Source organism: Notolepis coatsorum (assembly GCF_963971535.1).
Source record: "Notolepis coatsorum genome assembly, chromosome: 3".
NCBI classification, from domain to species: Eukaryota; Metazoa; Chordata; class Actinopteri; order Aulopiformes; family Paralepididae; genus Notolepis; species Notolepis coatsorum.
Window position 1 is genome coordinate 45,759,650 of NC_140167.1, and position 17,033 is coordinate 45,776,682.

At 41.9% G+C, this 17,033-nt stretch overlaps 1 protein-coding gene across 1 annotated transcript in view; it reads right to left on the reverse strand.

Annotated features, from left to right (window-relative positions):
- The window catches only part of stac (SH3 and cysteine rich domain), a 148,747-nt gene that overhangs the window by 34,195 nt on the left and 97,519 nt on the right, over positions 1-17,033 (reverse strand). The window contains exon 8 of the mRNA XM_084310067.1: positions 7,925-8,019. Within this exon, the coding sequence (XP_084166193.1) occupies positions 7,925-8,019 (95 nt within the window). The remainder of the gene's footprint in view (positions 1-7,924; positions 8,020-17,033) is intronic.

The following is a 17,033-nucleotide window of genomic DNA, read 5'->3' on the forward strand; positions in this document are numbered from 1 at the left end:
AACGCTTATAGTAGAATACACGTAGCGCCCTGTAACTCAGCGTTTCAGGAATTATCCCGGATCACTCCTAAAACTATACTTATATTCACCACAGGATAACGCGTGAACGTATGCATGAAAAAAGTATCTCTTTTTTGCATGTTTGACGGAAGAAAGTCACTGTCAAAGGACTATAGCATTGTCTCCATAGCTATAATATAGAATATAGATATAGCTCTCCAAACATAGTGACGCACAGTGAAAATATATTATGGAAACGTGGCACGTTAGCCACAAGGGCCAGACTAATCCCTGGCGCTGAATGTGTTAACACATTCGAGGCCATTGGGATCCGTCTAATCCACTCTATACGGCCAGCATATCAAAACAAACTTTCATTGTGCGTGAGGCTGTTTGTAGAGCTAAATCTATACTTTATATTATTGCTATCTGTCCATTCTCATTGTCAATTGACACTATAAACCGTCCCTTCAATATGCCTTAAATAAAAATTTTTTTCATCAATACGTTCCCATTTTATAGCGTCGTGAATATGAACGTTATAGCAGAATGTTCTGGGGTATTTCCTGGAACGCAAGTTATAGGGCGCTAAGCTAATAACGTTAAATCGAATGGCGTTTCGGCCATACAGAAGCTAGAGCTAAAACTCAAAATGCATATTGTCGGTATCATGGTCCACCATGAATGCATGAAAGGGGGGGGGGGGGGGGGGGTGGGGGGCGTCGTTTCTGATTATTGATTACCAATAACGGCATTAGCCTCAGTAGCCTTAACCGGGTGGATGGCTATGAGAGCAAGGCCCGATCGTGTGAGTGTGTGTGTGTGTATGAGAGAGAGAGAGAGAGAGAGAGAGAGAGAGAGAGAGAGAGAGAGAGAGGAGAGAGAGAGAGAGAGAGAGAGAGAGAGAGAGAGAGAGAGAGAGAGAGAGAGAGAGAGAGAGAGAGAGAGAGAGAGAGAGAGAGAGAGAGAGAGAGATTGATTACTGGTGTTGAGGTCCAGAAATGTTGGAACTCCCTGACAAAGACGTGCATTAGACCACTAGCATTACTTAGTGAACTATAGTGCAGATGGATACCTGCTGAAGGACTGTTCACAAGAAATGGTCTCTTTCCTAGCGGCCTATCAGGCCTGTCACAGATGATGCCCTATCCGTCGGCATTTAGGTAGGGAGAAGATTGGGAGCTTTAGGTTCCAGATTGTGTCCGGGGGGCCAACAATATCGGTCCGTGATATATAGAGACAGTATTGATTGATTGATTGAAAACTTATTAACAGATTGTAGAATGGGTACAATACAGTACGGCTCAATACACACAATTGTTAAGGGGATGCAGACCAGGGAAAGACTTTCGTCTTGCTTACATCAGGGTCCCCCATTTTCAATTCATAATGACAATTGTGTAATACCCACCATGTTACTATCTTTTCTATCACATGTTGATTTAACAGGAACGGTATCTATTTATTTTGCCATCTCGTGGCAGTCGAGCCACACTAGAGCAGAGAAAAACACCTCACACCTATATAATAACAAGGTGCAAGCTGGTGGAACTCAAATCCATAATAACATATCTCTTAAGCCATTTAGAAAAGTAGGCTACAGTAAGACCAACATTTTAAAGGGCAAGCTTTACCAGGATACTCATTTGACATTCATAAACCATTAAGGAAGACAAGAAAATATCCAGGCCACTCTGATTAAAATATCTCTTAGCACACACCCTCTCTACCTCTCCCAAAAATAGGATCCTTTGTGATTCAATCTATTCCTGAACACCTAAATTATCATCTGTTACATCCTGAAAACAATATGAATGACAACAAACAGGCTCACTCATTTAGATGACCATATCTCACCGATTTTATTTTCACTCCACTGGCTTCCAGTGCACTTTAGGATTCATTTTAAAATTCTTTTATTTGCTTTTAAAGCCCTTCATGACCTTGCTCCACCCTACCTCTCTGAGCTGTTGCAGGTCTATACACCTTCTCGCTCTCTCAGGTCAGCTGACCAGCTGCTCCTAGTAGTGCCTACAACTAGGCGTAAGCTCAGGGGGGACCGTGCTTTCTCCGTTGCCGCCCCCAAAATGTGGAATGAGCTGCCACTGCAGATTAGGCAGGCCTCATCACTGCCCCGTTTTAAAGGCCTCCTTAAGACCCACCTCTTCTCTCTGGCTTTCGACACCATGTAGCTTGTTGATTTTATGATCTTATTGTCTTACTGTGTTGTTGTTGTATCGTTTTGTTACTGTTTCCCTTGCTTTTAAATATTTTTTTTAAGTACTCTGATCTATTTAAACTTGTATTGCTGCCTATATTTACCTAATGTTTTTTATCTCTGTTTTGGTACTCTTGTTTTTTTTTTTAATCTATTTTTAGTGCTGCTAATAGTTTTTAATATGCTCCCCCTGTACAGCACTTTGTGCCCCTGTGGCTGTTAAAGCGCTTTATAAATAAAGTTGGATTGGATTGGATGACATTGCATAACAAAGCGAGCACCTTAAAAACACTGACAAGGACCAGATATCTATTCACCCTTGATTACTGCATTCACAGATGTCTGTATGCTTATCACTAGTGGTAAATACACATACAGTGTATGTGTGTGTGTGTGTGTGTGTGTGTGTGTGTGTGTGTGTGTGTGTGTGTGTGTGTGTGTGTGTGTGTGTGTGTGTGTGTGTGTGTGGTCGCCTCCTGTGGGCACAACAGCAAAGACAGCGGGAACAATGGACTGAGTTGAGACTGCAGGGGAAGACTGCGTGTCTCCCTGCTGCGGACCATTCTGTCTCTCACTCTGTGTTAAAAAATGTTGCCATAGATGAGTGCATTGTTATCTTTACTTTGAAAGCAAGATTACAGGTCTTACCATCTAAACTGAATCTCTCCATCTGGTTCCCAGGCAATCATGCTCCTAACTGTATTCATCATGGCAATGCCCAAATAGCTGAAACCATGTCCCACATCTTAAATGGTTGCCATGTATACAGGGGCCTCTACATAAGTAGGCATGACAGAATAGTAGATTTGATAGCGAAAGATATCTCTTCTATTTTTAGGTCCTCCATCACGCTGTTTAAGCATTCTACTGTGAAGCCAAGCATGTTTAACCTGTGCAATGATGATTCTGTGTTCTCTAATATTACAGCTAACACCCCTGATGTCTTTGTTGTAAATGAACACCTTAGGGAGGTGTCCATTCTTGAGGTTGGCTGTACTTTTGATTACAGCTTAGAAGAAGCCTTTCTAACCAATGTGTTGAAATACCAACAGCTACAGCAGACCATCTCACAGCTAGGCTACAGATGTAAACTTCTAGTTTTTATCTTTGGAAGCCTAGGGCATGTGCACAAGTTGGTTGTGAGGGGCCTACAAATAGCCGGTCTCCCCAAAAGGAAGGCCAAGCAGTTAGCAAGGTACTGCTCAGTATCACATATTATAGGAAGCCGCTCAATTTGGAGAAGGCGTTGTTTCCTTTACCCATGATTCGTGTCCGATGTGTCTGACAAGTAGTTCAGCCATACTGTATGTAACAGCGTTCTGCCGTCCATGCACTTTGTAACTGGCTGTTCTTTCATACTTTCTGACTGCACTGGCAGTGTTTATGTCCCTTGTATGAGGCTTCCTTGTACTTCTGTTCATGTGGACATAAATAAACATTTCAAATGTGTGTGTGTGTGTGTGTGTGTGTGTGTGTGTGTGTGTGTGTGTGTGTGTGTGCGTGTGTGTGTGCGCGCGCGCGTGTGTCTGTGTGTCTGCATGCGTGTGTGTCTGTGTGTGCGTGCACCAAGGCATCGTTTAAACACCTCAGCATTTAAGGAAATCCAAGAGTAACTGCTATTGCAGTTATAGAGGCAATATTATAGAGAAAGCGGTGACCGGTGAGTGAATCTAGTAAGTCAAGTCAGACACTGCTACCAAGGACGCTATAAAAGAAGGAAAACGATGACAGACTACAAAGGCACCTCCCTCAAACTGAACAGTGACATCTCCTTAGCAAATGATCTCAATACCTTCTATGCGAGGTTTGAGGCTGGTAATAACAACACCAGCCTACAAGCCACGGCAATGGGGGGGGGGGGGGGGGGGTCTGCTGATGGAGACTCAGTGTTCAGGGTAACAGAGCATGAGGTGAGGTGGACCTTTAAAAAAGTGAATATCAGGAAGGCAGCAGGGCCGGACGGCATCCCCGGCCGCGTCCTAAAAGTCTGTGCCGACCAACTGGTTAGAACAGGCTGTCATCCCCACCTGCCTGAAGAAGTCCACTATCATCCCTGTACCTAAAAAATCCAAGCCTGCTTGCCTCAACGACTACCGCCCTGTAGCTCTCACCTCCATAGCCATGAAGTGCTTTGAGAAGCACTTCCTCCCCATCAACCTGGACCCCCTGCAATTTGCATACCGCCCCAACAGGTCCACTGAGGACACCATAGCCCATGTGCTGCACACAGCAGCATCACACCTGGACAAGAGGAAGGGGAACTATGTGAGAATGCTATTCATCGACTACAGCTCAGCATTCAATACCATAGTCCCCTCCAAACTCATAGCCAAGCTCAGGGACCTGGGCTTGAACTATGACCTCTGCCAGTGGGTCTTGGACTTCCTGACGGGCAGACCCCAGGTGGTGAGAGCAGGCAACTGCACCTCCTCATCCATCACCCTCAACATAGGGGCCCCCCAGGGCTGTGTTCTGAGTTCCCTCCTCTACTCCCTGTACACACATGACTGTGTGGCTCAGCGGAGTAACAACACAATCATCAAATTTGCTGACGACACAGTAGTGGTGGGCCTGATCTCTGCAAACGACGAGAGGGCCTACCTGGAAGTGGTCAAGGTCCTGGCGGGATGGTGCAAGGAGAACAGCCTCTCCCTGAACGTCAGCAAAACAAAGGAGATGATTGTGAGGAGGTCGGGGGTCAGGGACTACAGTCCCCTCAGCATCGACGGGGCACCGGTTGAGAGAGTGAACAGTTTTAAGTACCTCGGAGCCCACATATCCGAGGACTTGACATGGACCACACACATTGACAGTGTTGTGAAGAAGGCACGACAATGCCTCTACTTCCTCAGGCGCCTAAGGAAGTTCCAAGTCAGTCAGAAGATCCTTAAGAACTTCTACTCATGTACAATAGAGAGCATCCTGACTGGCAACATCACCTCCTGGTTTGGGAATAGCACTGCACAAGACCGAAGCAGACTACAGAGAGTGACACGTTCAGCCGAACGCACAATTGGAGGGGGGCTTCCCACCCTCCAGAACATTTACAACAAGCGGTGCAGGGGTAAGGCTAAGAGAATCATCAAGGACTCCAGCCACCCAAACAACTGCCTCTTTGAACTGCTGCGGTCAGGCAAGCGATACCGGAGTCTCATGGTGAGCACAGAAAGACTCAGAAGCAGCTTCTATCCCCAGGCCATCAGGCTGCTCAACGAACAATAAACACTATGCAACAACCATCAAATGCACACAGCACACACATCCACACGCACACACTCACTTTAAGCAAACTTTAGATCACCTAAACACACTTTATATTTATTGGTAAAGGATTTGCACTACAACTCGTACACCTTACTGTAAATTATACCTAAATGGTACCTCATCCCATTTCTGCTTTGCACTATATAGTATTGTATATTAGTACATTGCATAGTATATTGTATATTGTATGGTAACTCAGTTACTTCTATTCTGCATCGAACATTGTAAATATGTCTATACTGAACACTGTGACTTCTATTTTTACTTCTATTTTACATGCTATACTATTTTATTGCATACTTATCCTGTCTAGCACAGTCTCTGGAGCGTAACAGTAAGAAGCATTTTGTATAAAAGTATTCTGTACTTCTGTATGACAACTATTAAAGAAACTTGAAACTTGAAACTTGAGGGTTATTACATCACTGTGTCGCGCGTGAACGCACATTGTTGGTGCTGCTGCCAAGTGTGAAAATGTTCTGTTCGGCCGACGTTGAGTTGAATGGGATCGCCATCTCATTTAAATGGGTTATTGCCTTGGGTGTCAGAATCATCGGCAATTTGTTGCATAGTTATTTCTTTTTTTTGTTGTTGATATTTTTAGGGCATTTCTGCTTTATTGTGGACAGGACAGTCAGAGACAGGTAATCAGTTGAAGCACCAAGCACAGCACAGTATTCACACAGACGTGATGACCCTTCCTTCTTTTATAGTTTCCTAAGACTGATACCAGGAAGATGTGCTGTAGCGGAATCTAGTAAGACATCTTGTTCTTACAGCAACCATTCAGACACTGCTACCATAGTTAATGGCCCCACAGTACATGTCCTCAAATGTGGACATGGTAAGAAATAAAAACCACCGTAACACAAGAGCTAGCATTACTGTATGTCCTGCTGTGTTCCTGGTGTAAAGAGTAAGACGGCCAGAAATTCATTCTTATACACTGGTATCTCCATATGGAACAGCCTGCCTGTGCACATCAAGCAAAGCCAGACTAAAGCTGGCAAAAAGTAAAGGCGCTTCTTTGGGAAGAAGTGTAGGTTTGAGATTAAAAAAATTGTCCATCTTCTCTTAGTGTATGTAGTGCAGGGTACGAAACGTATTTTATGTCTTGTTTTATTGTGTTTTTATTGTGTTTGTTTTTTATCGTATTTTGTTTTTATTGGTATTGTGTTTTTCTATTGTGTTTTACTGTGTTTTTATGTTTTCCATCGAGGACCACTTTGGAAATAAGTGTTTTAAGTAATGCTTTTAAGTGCAATCCTCTGGAGTGCAGGGTCATGATACTACAATGTTGTGTATGTATGTATGATACTGTACCTAATAAAATTAAATCAAAAATCAAACCAGTAAGACAACAATACTGTAGCAGATAATTACCGTCTCTGTTTGAGACTGTTTCTGAAGGTGTGTGTCTTTGGACATGTTGACAAGATGTCGCCTTAGTGACATTAGTGATGAAGGGTGGACGCGGTGCTACTTGACAGATTCATGTTTTACGTTTTTAATCATTAACACTGCACAGGTGTGTAGGTTTTGGGGAATGTTATCTCGGAATTGTATCGAAGGATTTTAAAACTCTGTAGCTTTCAAGGGCACAGCAGCCGTCATAATTAGAATGTTCATTTCTCAAGATTTCGTGTCACGTTTTAGGTAACTTCAGGAGCACTTGATTTGACTTGTCTTGTATGCAAGGTTTCGAAAACATCATATATTTATAATTAAAAATATATGTATATTATATTTATATATATATATTTATATATTATATATATATATTTTTTTTTAAAGAACTGGATTCAGAACTGAAGAATTGACTGTTTTGATATCTAAGGAAGTAGAAGCTAAAGCCATTTTGACTGGTAGAGTGGGATGTCAATGTCTCTGAAGGTTTTGACTGGGAAATATGGATCCAAAGAAACCACAGTGGATATGTCATATTCAATCAACCAGCTATATTTCATATGGAATCCCTGGGTAGGTTCACACTGAGTACTGCCGATAGTCTGTGTCTGTGCATGCTAGGGCTGACCTCGACTAGTCGAATAGTCGACTAATCGATCGAAAGGAGCCGTAGTCGAAGTCAAATTTTTTGGATCATTCTTTCGAAAAGCAAAGAGGCCTAGAAGCGTGGCTAACACTAATGGCACGCATGCCAGCGAGGCTAACTGCCTAAGAAAACGGGCACAGAGGCACTGAAAGAGGATTCCACCTGTCTAATAAACACACTAGACTAGACAAATATCAAGATGTATCCATCAGTGGACCAATTGCATGCTTTCGCAGAGGAAAAGAAGCTTTCAGTCGACTCCTTCAGACATTAAGACACAGACACAATGGAATGATAATTTTTTTTTTTTTTAAATAAAACACTATACAAATACATAGTCGGGGACAGGCCTAGTGCATGCATGTGCATGTGTGTGTGTGTGATCTGACCTCATCTCCAGATCGTGACTCTCCTGTGGAATGAAACTGAACAAGGCCACGTAGGTGTTGAGCTGAAGGACGTCCTTCTCAAAGTGCCTCGGCTCCTGCAACACACACACAAATATATACAAATGTATATAAATATATATAATTGAACCCTTGCACTGAAGAACCATATAAGTCTGTTTTGAATTGGGATAGCCCATGTATTTGCAGTTGTAAAATCGGAGTGTGAATGTGATATATCACCAGAAAGTACTAGCCTCTACTGTCTTTAACTCTGAATGAACACAAACACTCTAACGTACCATATTTAGATAATAAAGTACTCAACCTCTACTGTCTTTAACTCTGAATGAACACAAACACTCTAATGTATCATATAGATAATAAAGTACTCAACCTCTACTGTCTTGAACTATGAATGAACACAAACACTCTAACTTATCATCTAGATAATAAAGTTTGAAAACACTGTTCCTCTGAAAACATCAAACAGACTTACCGGTATATGGTTCTTCGTCTGAGGTACCCAATTATAGCATCTAGCATTTTAAGATGCACACAAGTGGGAGATGCTATTGTTCAGACTGATAGACTAAGCCAGGGGCAGTGTTGGGAAAGTTCACTTTCTACATGAACTAGTTCAGTTTACAGTTCACACATTTTCAAATGAACTAGTTCAGTTCATAGTTCAAAATAAAAAAGTTGTAACTAAAGTTCATGGTTTCAAAAATGAACTAATTTATAGTTTATAGTTCTTTTTTCAATACGTTGCTGCAAGCTATTATTTTTCAAATGTATTGCCACAACCCATAATAGAACCACAGAATACTGGCATTTCCATAACGCTTTGCTGCCGCCCATTCAGTCCACACTAGTAGCAGCTTTCATCTCTACAGTATATTTTCAAAAACATGAGGAAAAACGTGCTTCTTGAATGGTCTTTATTAAGTATAATAATCTAAATATACTTAAAGTACCAAAAGTGAAAGTAGTCATTGTGCAAAGTCATATGTGTGCCGACATAACTCTGTACTAACACAACACGAGGTAGGAACCAGGTATGAAACTAAGGTTGTACCTCAAAGTTCAATATTCAAAGTGCAAAACATTTACTGACTTTAACTAAAACTCTTTTAAATGCTCATACGCCGACGTCGTAGAGTCTGACTGACTCTGAGCGAGTGCAGCGCCTTCTGAAAGTGCAAGTGCTGCTGCTCTACTACCAGACTCCCCGAAGCTCCGCCCAGAGCGGTTGCCAGATTGTGTGGTTTTCAGCATTATTTCCCAAACTTTTCAGGCCGCGACCCAAAAAAAACGGTGTCAGAGAGCTGCGACCCCCACTATTATAGGAGGTAAAAAAAAATAAAAATAAAAATGTGTTGTTATAAATGGAAATGTATGGTTGAAACATGCAAACGTTCAAACGCACACACACTAATAAGGAGGCTTTTAACCAGGGCCGGACTGGGGAAATCATTCAGGCCAGGAAATATAGTGCAAAATATAGCCCCAGTCAGGCCACTTTTTAAGCAGGGGGTCTGGGGGTCCCCCACCAGGATTTTCTTTGTTACAAAGACTTCATTTCCTGCATTCTGGTGCAGGAATTTTTTTATTTGTACCCTTTAAATGCCAGTGTTTGTGATGGCATCACAAATTATTGTTAAAAAACAGGCTAGCATATGTATGATTAGCAACAACACAGATTTTTATGGATTTTCAGTTTTTTTGTAATTGATAAATACAATATTTTATTCAACTTCAGCCCTGATCATAACACCACATATTCATTTTATAATTATAATCCTTTAAATGCCAGTGTGTGTGATGGCATATATTTGCAATATATCAAATGCAAAGTAGATTTTTCTGGGGGGGATTATTACAGGCTAGCATGTGTCAATGATTAGCAGTTTTTTGTAAGGGTCCCGCCTCCACCAATCACATGCGGCTCCCTTTGTGTGTGTGAGAGCAAGAGAGAGAGAGAGAGATAGTTCTCCAACTTGTGTGAGTTGCAGTGATCTCCTGGTTGTTCCCCACCTAGGTTATCTAACTATTGCGCTGGTGCAACTAGAAACACTGGCCTGGCCTGCTTCTAAGTTCAGTGGCCTGACTGCATACAAAAAAATCATTTTTTTCTTTTCTTTTTTTAATCCATCGTGTGGGAGAGGCAGGATCCCCTGCCTGTTTCTTTTTTCCCGTAAGCCCTCAGGAAATTAAACACGGATCTGGGTGCGTGGGGGGGAGGAGAGGGGATGTTATAGGATGTTAGAAACGTGTTAACTCAATCAACACAGAGATATATATTCTGACGTTCCTCACACCTGCCCAGACGTCGGATCTCACAGCAACCTACAGTGTGTCCCTGAAATGCTTCCAGGCACATGCACTTATTTCATCTCTTGGACTCTGTAGAGCTACAGAAAAACATGCAGAATGATATGGGAAATAATGACAAGATTGAAGAACTGTGTTGTCTTTAAATACAACTTCATTAATTAATTACTTAAATTAAGTGTTAATCGCAAAACACATCTTTAAGCCATGTTGTATGCTTTCCAAACACGTCCTGTGTGTTTACACATGTTTAGTAAAAGGTACTTTACATTCAGAGCCTGCAATTCGTTTACAAAACATATTTACTATACATATAATTCCTGGAATTATTCTATCATTGTGGTATGGCTTGTGTGGTATAATAATCCTCATGTAAATATATCCCCCTCCCCTGTGTTCCCTTAACCTGTGCCCCCCCCCTCTCTGTGGAATAAGACACCCCCCTCCCCTGTGTCCCCCAAACCTGTACCCCCTCCCCCCCATCTGACCTATCAAATGGGACCACACACCCCCTTTGTTGAACTATAAAGGGCTCTTCCCGACCACAATCAAGGTTCTTACCTGGGTAATTTCAGCTGATCACCTGGGGCGAGAGCCTCAGCCATTCTCTCTATGTATTCTATCTGTTTGGTTAATAAACCTTGTTATTATCCAAGCCTCGGTTGACTGAGACATTCTTCATCAGGATATCCACTAATATCCCACAATTGGCGTCTACGAACTTGTGACGGACTTTTTGCGTCCTCCCGGCGTGCTGTATCATTCAACTATACAGAGAAAAGTGAGTATAATAGGATGGTCGACCAAAAATGTATGGAAGGAATTCAAATCTTCCCGCTTTTCTCTGTGCCAGGTGAATATTACAGAATGTTGTCCAATATTGAGATCATGGCTGAGTAGAATAATGTGCATTAATATATCTGATCTGTATTGAGAATCGTTACCAGGGCGCGCGTGCACCTGGGTCCTTATCAGGAGGTTCTGAAAGGATGGGTTATATGTGCTAGTCCCAAAAAGTTTAGGCACAATGGTTGAAGTGCTATTCCAGGTCGAGTCGGAGCCGACCAAAAGTTAAGGCACACCACACAGGTTGTTGGATTGCTACCCCTAGTCTAGCTGATGCAGACTAAAAATATAGGCAACAAAATAGATACGTGAGCTTATTATGATGTGATATCCTTGGAAAACGCTACTCTGTTAAAAACGTTCTGTGATTCCTTTGCAAAGAGGCGGGAAGTAGGACCGAGAAGCGGATAGAATCATAATTAGAAATTACCAGAGTAGCGTCATAACATTGTTTCAACCTCAAACTAAGCCCACAATCTCTTCCTTTCCTGAAAACGATGTATTTTGGATTAAATTAACCAATTGATCAATACAGATAGCGGGAAGATTATCACGCGATGTCCTAGTTAGTACATGATTACGCGATGTCCCGAGAGTACGTGAATGTACATTAAACGGGACATCAGTCGCGGAAAGTACATTAAACAGGACATTAGTCGCGAGTAAAAGAGACCGAGAGTAATGATTAAACGGTATATATAATCTAATATATCGCTGGTAAATTTCGAAGTCAGGTTCGGTCGTTATGATTTTAATAACGATGTGTAGTTATAGATCAAGGGTATAAATGCCTTGTCGCAACAGATGTTGGAACAATACAGATGTTGGTCGACTAAACGTAAAGCGATCCAATACAGTCAGATATATACACACGTTAACTTATATGTATTAGTGTTTGTTTGTCTGTTTAAGCCTCGTTTGTATGTGCACAAGTATTATAGGACCCGTCGCGTTGCTTTATTGAGTCAAGAAACGGCTGCGGAATGTGCGGATAGCGCGACGAGCATTGAGAGACAGTTACCGTTATACAAAGAATAACATTGAAGTGCAGTTCACGGGAACAAACTAGAATAGTAATTTCCGGATTCCGCAGAACACCGGCCCACGGGAACAACCATTTGGGGAAGTATAGTTTATCGTTTCAGTTTGTTTACGTTTCACATATGCACAGGCGCGATCATTCGGTAACAAAACGCTGGTATAGGAATTCCAGGCTATTGAGAGCTCGTTGGAAAAATACTGTATGAATTGCAAAGCGTTATTTCCGAGGCGAATGAGAACGCACGAACGTCGCATGGAGCGATGACGTCACGCTATGCGCGCCGTGAAGCTATGATTTTATATTAAACTATCCATAGGCGAACGTAAAGTTTAATGTGCCCAAGGCCGTAGGTGCGTGAAATCCACGTGTAGTATATGTTTTATTTGTATATGTATGTGCGCGCTGCTATTGGAAAATGTTGAGTTGAGGTGGCGAGATGCGGGTTGCTGACGACACGTAACGGATCCAACCCAACACAACAGCTGTCCCCGGTGAGTATAAAAATCATAAATATAGATGCATTGATTGATTGAAAACTTTATTAACAGATTGCAGAATGGGTACAATACAGCACAGCTCAATACACAATTGTTAAGGGGATGCAGACCAGAGAGAGACTTTAGTCTTGTTTACATCAGGGTCCCCCATTTTCAATACCAGATTTGTTTACATCAGGGTCCCCCATTTTCAATTTATCAGAACATATTATGACATACATGACAGACAGATAGTCAGTACTGCTACATCTGTACATTTATGACATACCAGATTTGCAAATTCAGTACTTTTTGTGATACAAAAGGAGTCAAGAAAAGGGAGTCATTTGACGTAGAAACTGTACATATACACAACTATCAGTTAAAGCAAATTACAACTATCTCAGATCACTTGAGTGTTTATGTGCTTTAATTTACACATTATAAGTCACATAAAGCTAATTACAATGTCTGTTTCAGAATTATAATACATCTGTGGGCGTACCGGTCATACTGACCATGGGAGCTAAACAAACACTTCCGGTTCCCAATATATGGCAGTACAGGAATTGTAGTCCACATAAACAGCGTTAGATTAGACTTTATAAGCTTTCAATGTTGAAAACTTGGAACACAAACAACATAGATCATGTTTAAAAGTAAGATGTTTAGGTTATATTCACTTGAGTTAATGTGTTTATCTAAAGAACCAATGAAAGATAACTAGCCCTTTCCATTGTAAGACATTTTAAACATGATTCAAAATGTGTGGGTCCACATTCATATGCTTGTGTACATATGCGATATGATTGATAAATGATAACACTATCATTACATCCAAGAACGGGATGGATGAGATCTAGCTAATGTTTGTTGAGCACACAGACAGTCAAAGAGGATTCACCCAGGTTTTAGAAAAGAGTGGAAAATTAACATGTGTTTGTATTTACAGATCTGGCTCTGAGGCGAGATGCAAAACAGTGAATGACTACACCCAAATTGTATCACAAAAGACAGAAAATCCAACAATTTGCATGTCAACCAAGAGACAGTGCAGAGCTGAGAGACAATCGATTGACCATTTGGAACAAATCTACATCCAAAACACCCACATGTAAATTTCTTCAGAGCGGGCACTTGGGAGACAAAGCAATGCAAATGCCTGCACTCGTGACCACAGACTTGATGAACTCACCTAGCGGTAGATGGCAACAGAGAACCACTTAATTAACATGAATTAGACACCGGTGATGAATTTGCAGTTATGAAAATCTACCTAACTCCCATACTAACAATAACTAACCAGTCGTTTTCATCATCTCTTTTCAAAAGACACATGAATTAGAGAAGTGCCCGAGATGAAAGATTAATGATGAAAACAACTACTTACAATCCCCTCCTTCTATTCTCTGTTTATAACCAATAACATGCATGACTTTCCTTAGACTATTCTTTTAACAACTAATACTTTCCATGATTGCAAAAATTATCAACCACCAAAATTGCAGCACAATTATCTAAATGTACAAGATATCAACAACATTGATCATTTAGCTGACACTTTTATCCAAAGCGACTCACAGGTTCTGTACGACAGGACATCAGGCAAGGCACACCTCTATCAGCTGAGTAACAATGGTCATCAAAGTGTTGAGTGCCACAGTGTAGATTAGTTTTATTCGTGTTGAGTGCTACAGTGTAGGTTAGTTTATTAGGACAAATGCATGACAGTAAGGTTAATTAGGGTTAGATGACAAAACAAATGATTGTTTTTCATGCAAAAATTAACTGGCTACCTAGATTTTATGTTTTTCCCCATCCTATGCCATGATGAGCCACACTGAGATGTGAAGAACGCCAGAGAAGTCGTGGCGAGGTAAGTATCCTGAGGTACAGCCAACGCATCCTGAGGTAAGATCAAATTAAAATTTGACATCACAGACTATGAAGAAAAATAGCTATTTTATCTGATTCAAGACTTTGGCCATTCATTTACAAATTTTATTTAAAGCCTAATGCTGTAAGATCTAGTTAGACACAAGATCTGATAAAATTGTAGTGAATGTGACCTTCTTGACGTAAGTTATCACTGCTAATGCAATTGGTTTGCATTTCCTATTGTCAATTAAGTGATTGTATTTAAAATGAAATGAATTAATCCCAAAATGATTTTCCACTTTAGCAGAAAGGCGTTGAATCATTTATGTGAGGAGTTTTCTAAGGCAGTGTTTATCACCCTCAGATCACGAATTGGTGAGAGGACAGGACGAGTGAGACGATGCGCGACCTGAACCACGAAGCTGCGGACACAACCAATGACGATTCGGACAATAAGAAGAGATCTAAAGACGATAAAGGGCGAGAATGTCTCCTTCACTATCGCAGCAAGCGGGCAGCCAGAGAGACGGTATAGGATTACTAATGCTTTCACCAGCCAAGAAATAGGCCTGTCGCAGTACACCTACCCCATCGCCAAGCTGATGGATAAATATGTGCACCTGCGTCAACTACCTATCCCGCTCATAGACGGTGCCACCCCGACCCTGCTGATAGGCTCCGACCATGCAGACCTCATAGTCCCGATAGACCGGGTCCACACAGGGCCCAGAGGCTGTCCTGCAGCAGTCGAGACCCGCCTAGGATGGACATTACAAGGCCCCCTCGCTAAGTCTCTTAACCGAACAGCAGCCACTAGCTGCCTCCACTCCAGAGTGACAGAAGAAGACACCACCCTCCTACAGCATGTCGAGAGGCTATGGACACTAGAGACAATGCCCTTTAAGAACGAAAAGAAAGACATTCGTTCCAAGGAAGACATTTACGCCATAGCACTCCTCGAGCAAGGGACAAAGAGAGTCAAAGTCAACGGAGTGATGAGATACGCAACTCCACTCTTGAGGCGAGAGGGTATGCCCACCTTCCACTCCCCAAAAGAAGCGACGGAGCGGTATCTATTGAACACAGAGCGGCACCTAGCCAGAGACCCCGCTCAAGAGACTGTGTACCGCGCTGAGATTAACAAGCTAATCACAGCAGGACACATAAAGAAAATTGACAACCAGAGGCGACGACAACAACCGTGGGAGAACCATCCAACCCAGCCCACAGACATCCCCAAGAAAGTGGAGCAGAGGACCACGAAGGAGACTGACCAAGGAGACACTGACGAAGAGGAGATCAACCTTTGACGGCCTCCACCCCGGCACTGCAGACCAAACCCATCACCTGCAGATGAGAACCAAAGCCCCGACCATCAAGGTGGATTCCCATGACAAGATTGTCATCCGTGTGAGAGAGAGCGTCCTACTGACTAGCCACTACATCGGCGGGCCCTCGCCCTCCATCAAGTGGTACCGCAATGACGAGGAGAGGACAGCGAAACCAGCACAACACATTCAAAAACGCCCGCCCCCTCGCCCCTCTAGTACCGCGATGACGAGGAACAGTTGACTGCTACCGGTGACCCTTGACAAGGTACACAGGGAGCGGACGGCGACCTCCTGTAGGCCCCCTCTGAATGAACGACGACCAGTGAATGTTCCCGACTGCATCGTCAAGAAGAGACATCATCAGAGACCTGTGGAACAAGATACTTCTGAACACACATTGTCCACATTGTTATGTATGTATTGGCCCTGCCACACGACAGACCGAAAACAGATGATCAACACTTCACAGCAACTGTCAGATTCACAAACAAGAACTGTTTCACAGAGTTCATATGTATCTGGAAAATTATTGACTAGGAATATAATGAAATACAATCAGTAAGATTGCATTAACCAATTTTATAATGACAATGAGAAATGATCACAGAGTCACATTGCAAAATGGTATTGTTAAACAGGGCAGAACCAGTTGGATTGTTCCAAGACACCAAGTTTGTTTTGACCACAGAACAATGCATAACGATTATCATAATCACCTTTTATATTAACCACTAGGTTAACGGTTTTCAATTTTATTTTGACACATTAGCCACTAAGGTAATGTCTATTATATATATTTATTTAATTTTTATGTGTTACTGTTTGGCCCTGCCACACGACCGACAGAGAACACCTTGTCAACAACGACGCAACATCATTCAGATTAATACCTTCACAAGAAGGAAACTTTTCACACAATTGTATGTATCTGCAAAACGATGAACTAGAGATGTGATGAAAAGAAATCAATGAGAAAGCATTAACAATGGTTAGTAATAATGAGCTAAAATGTATTGCTGAAGGAAGAAGTGACCACATGATCACATTACATCACATTTGAATTACTTAGGTTACAAAATTGTATTGTCAGACAAGAAAGAATCAGTTGTTTTATTCTCTCATAGAAGAGGACATGTAACGTTGTTTTGCACCTATATGGTGATGCACTAGAATTACATACAGAAGCGATGCATAAGACGTTTTAT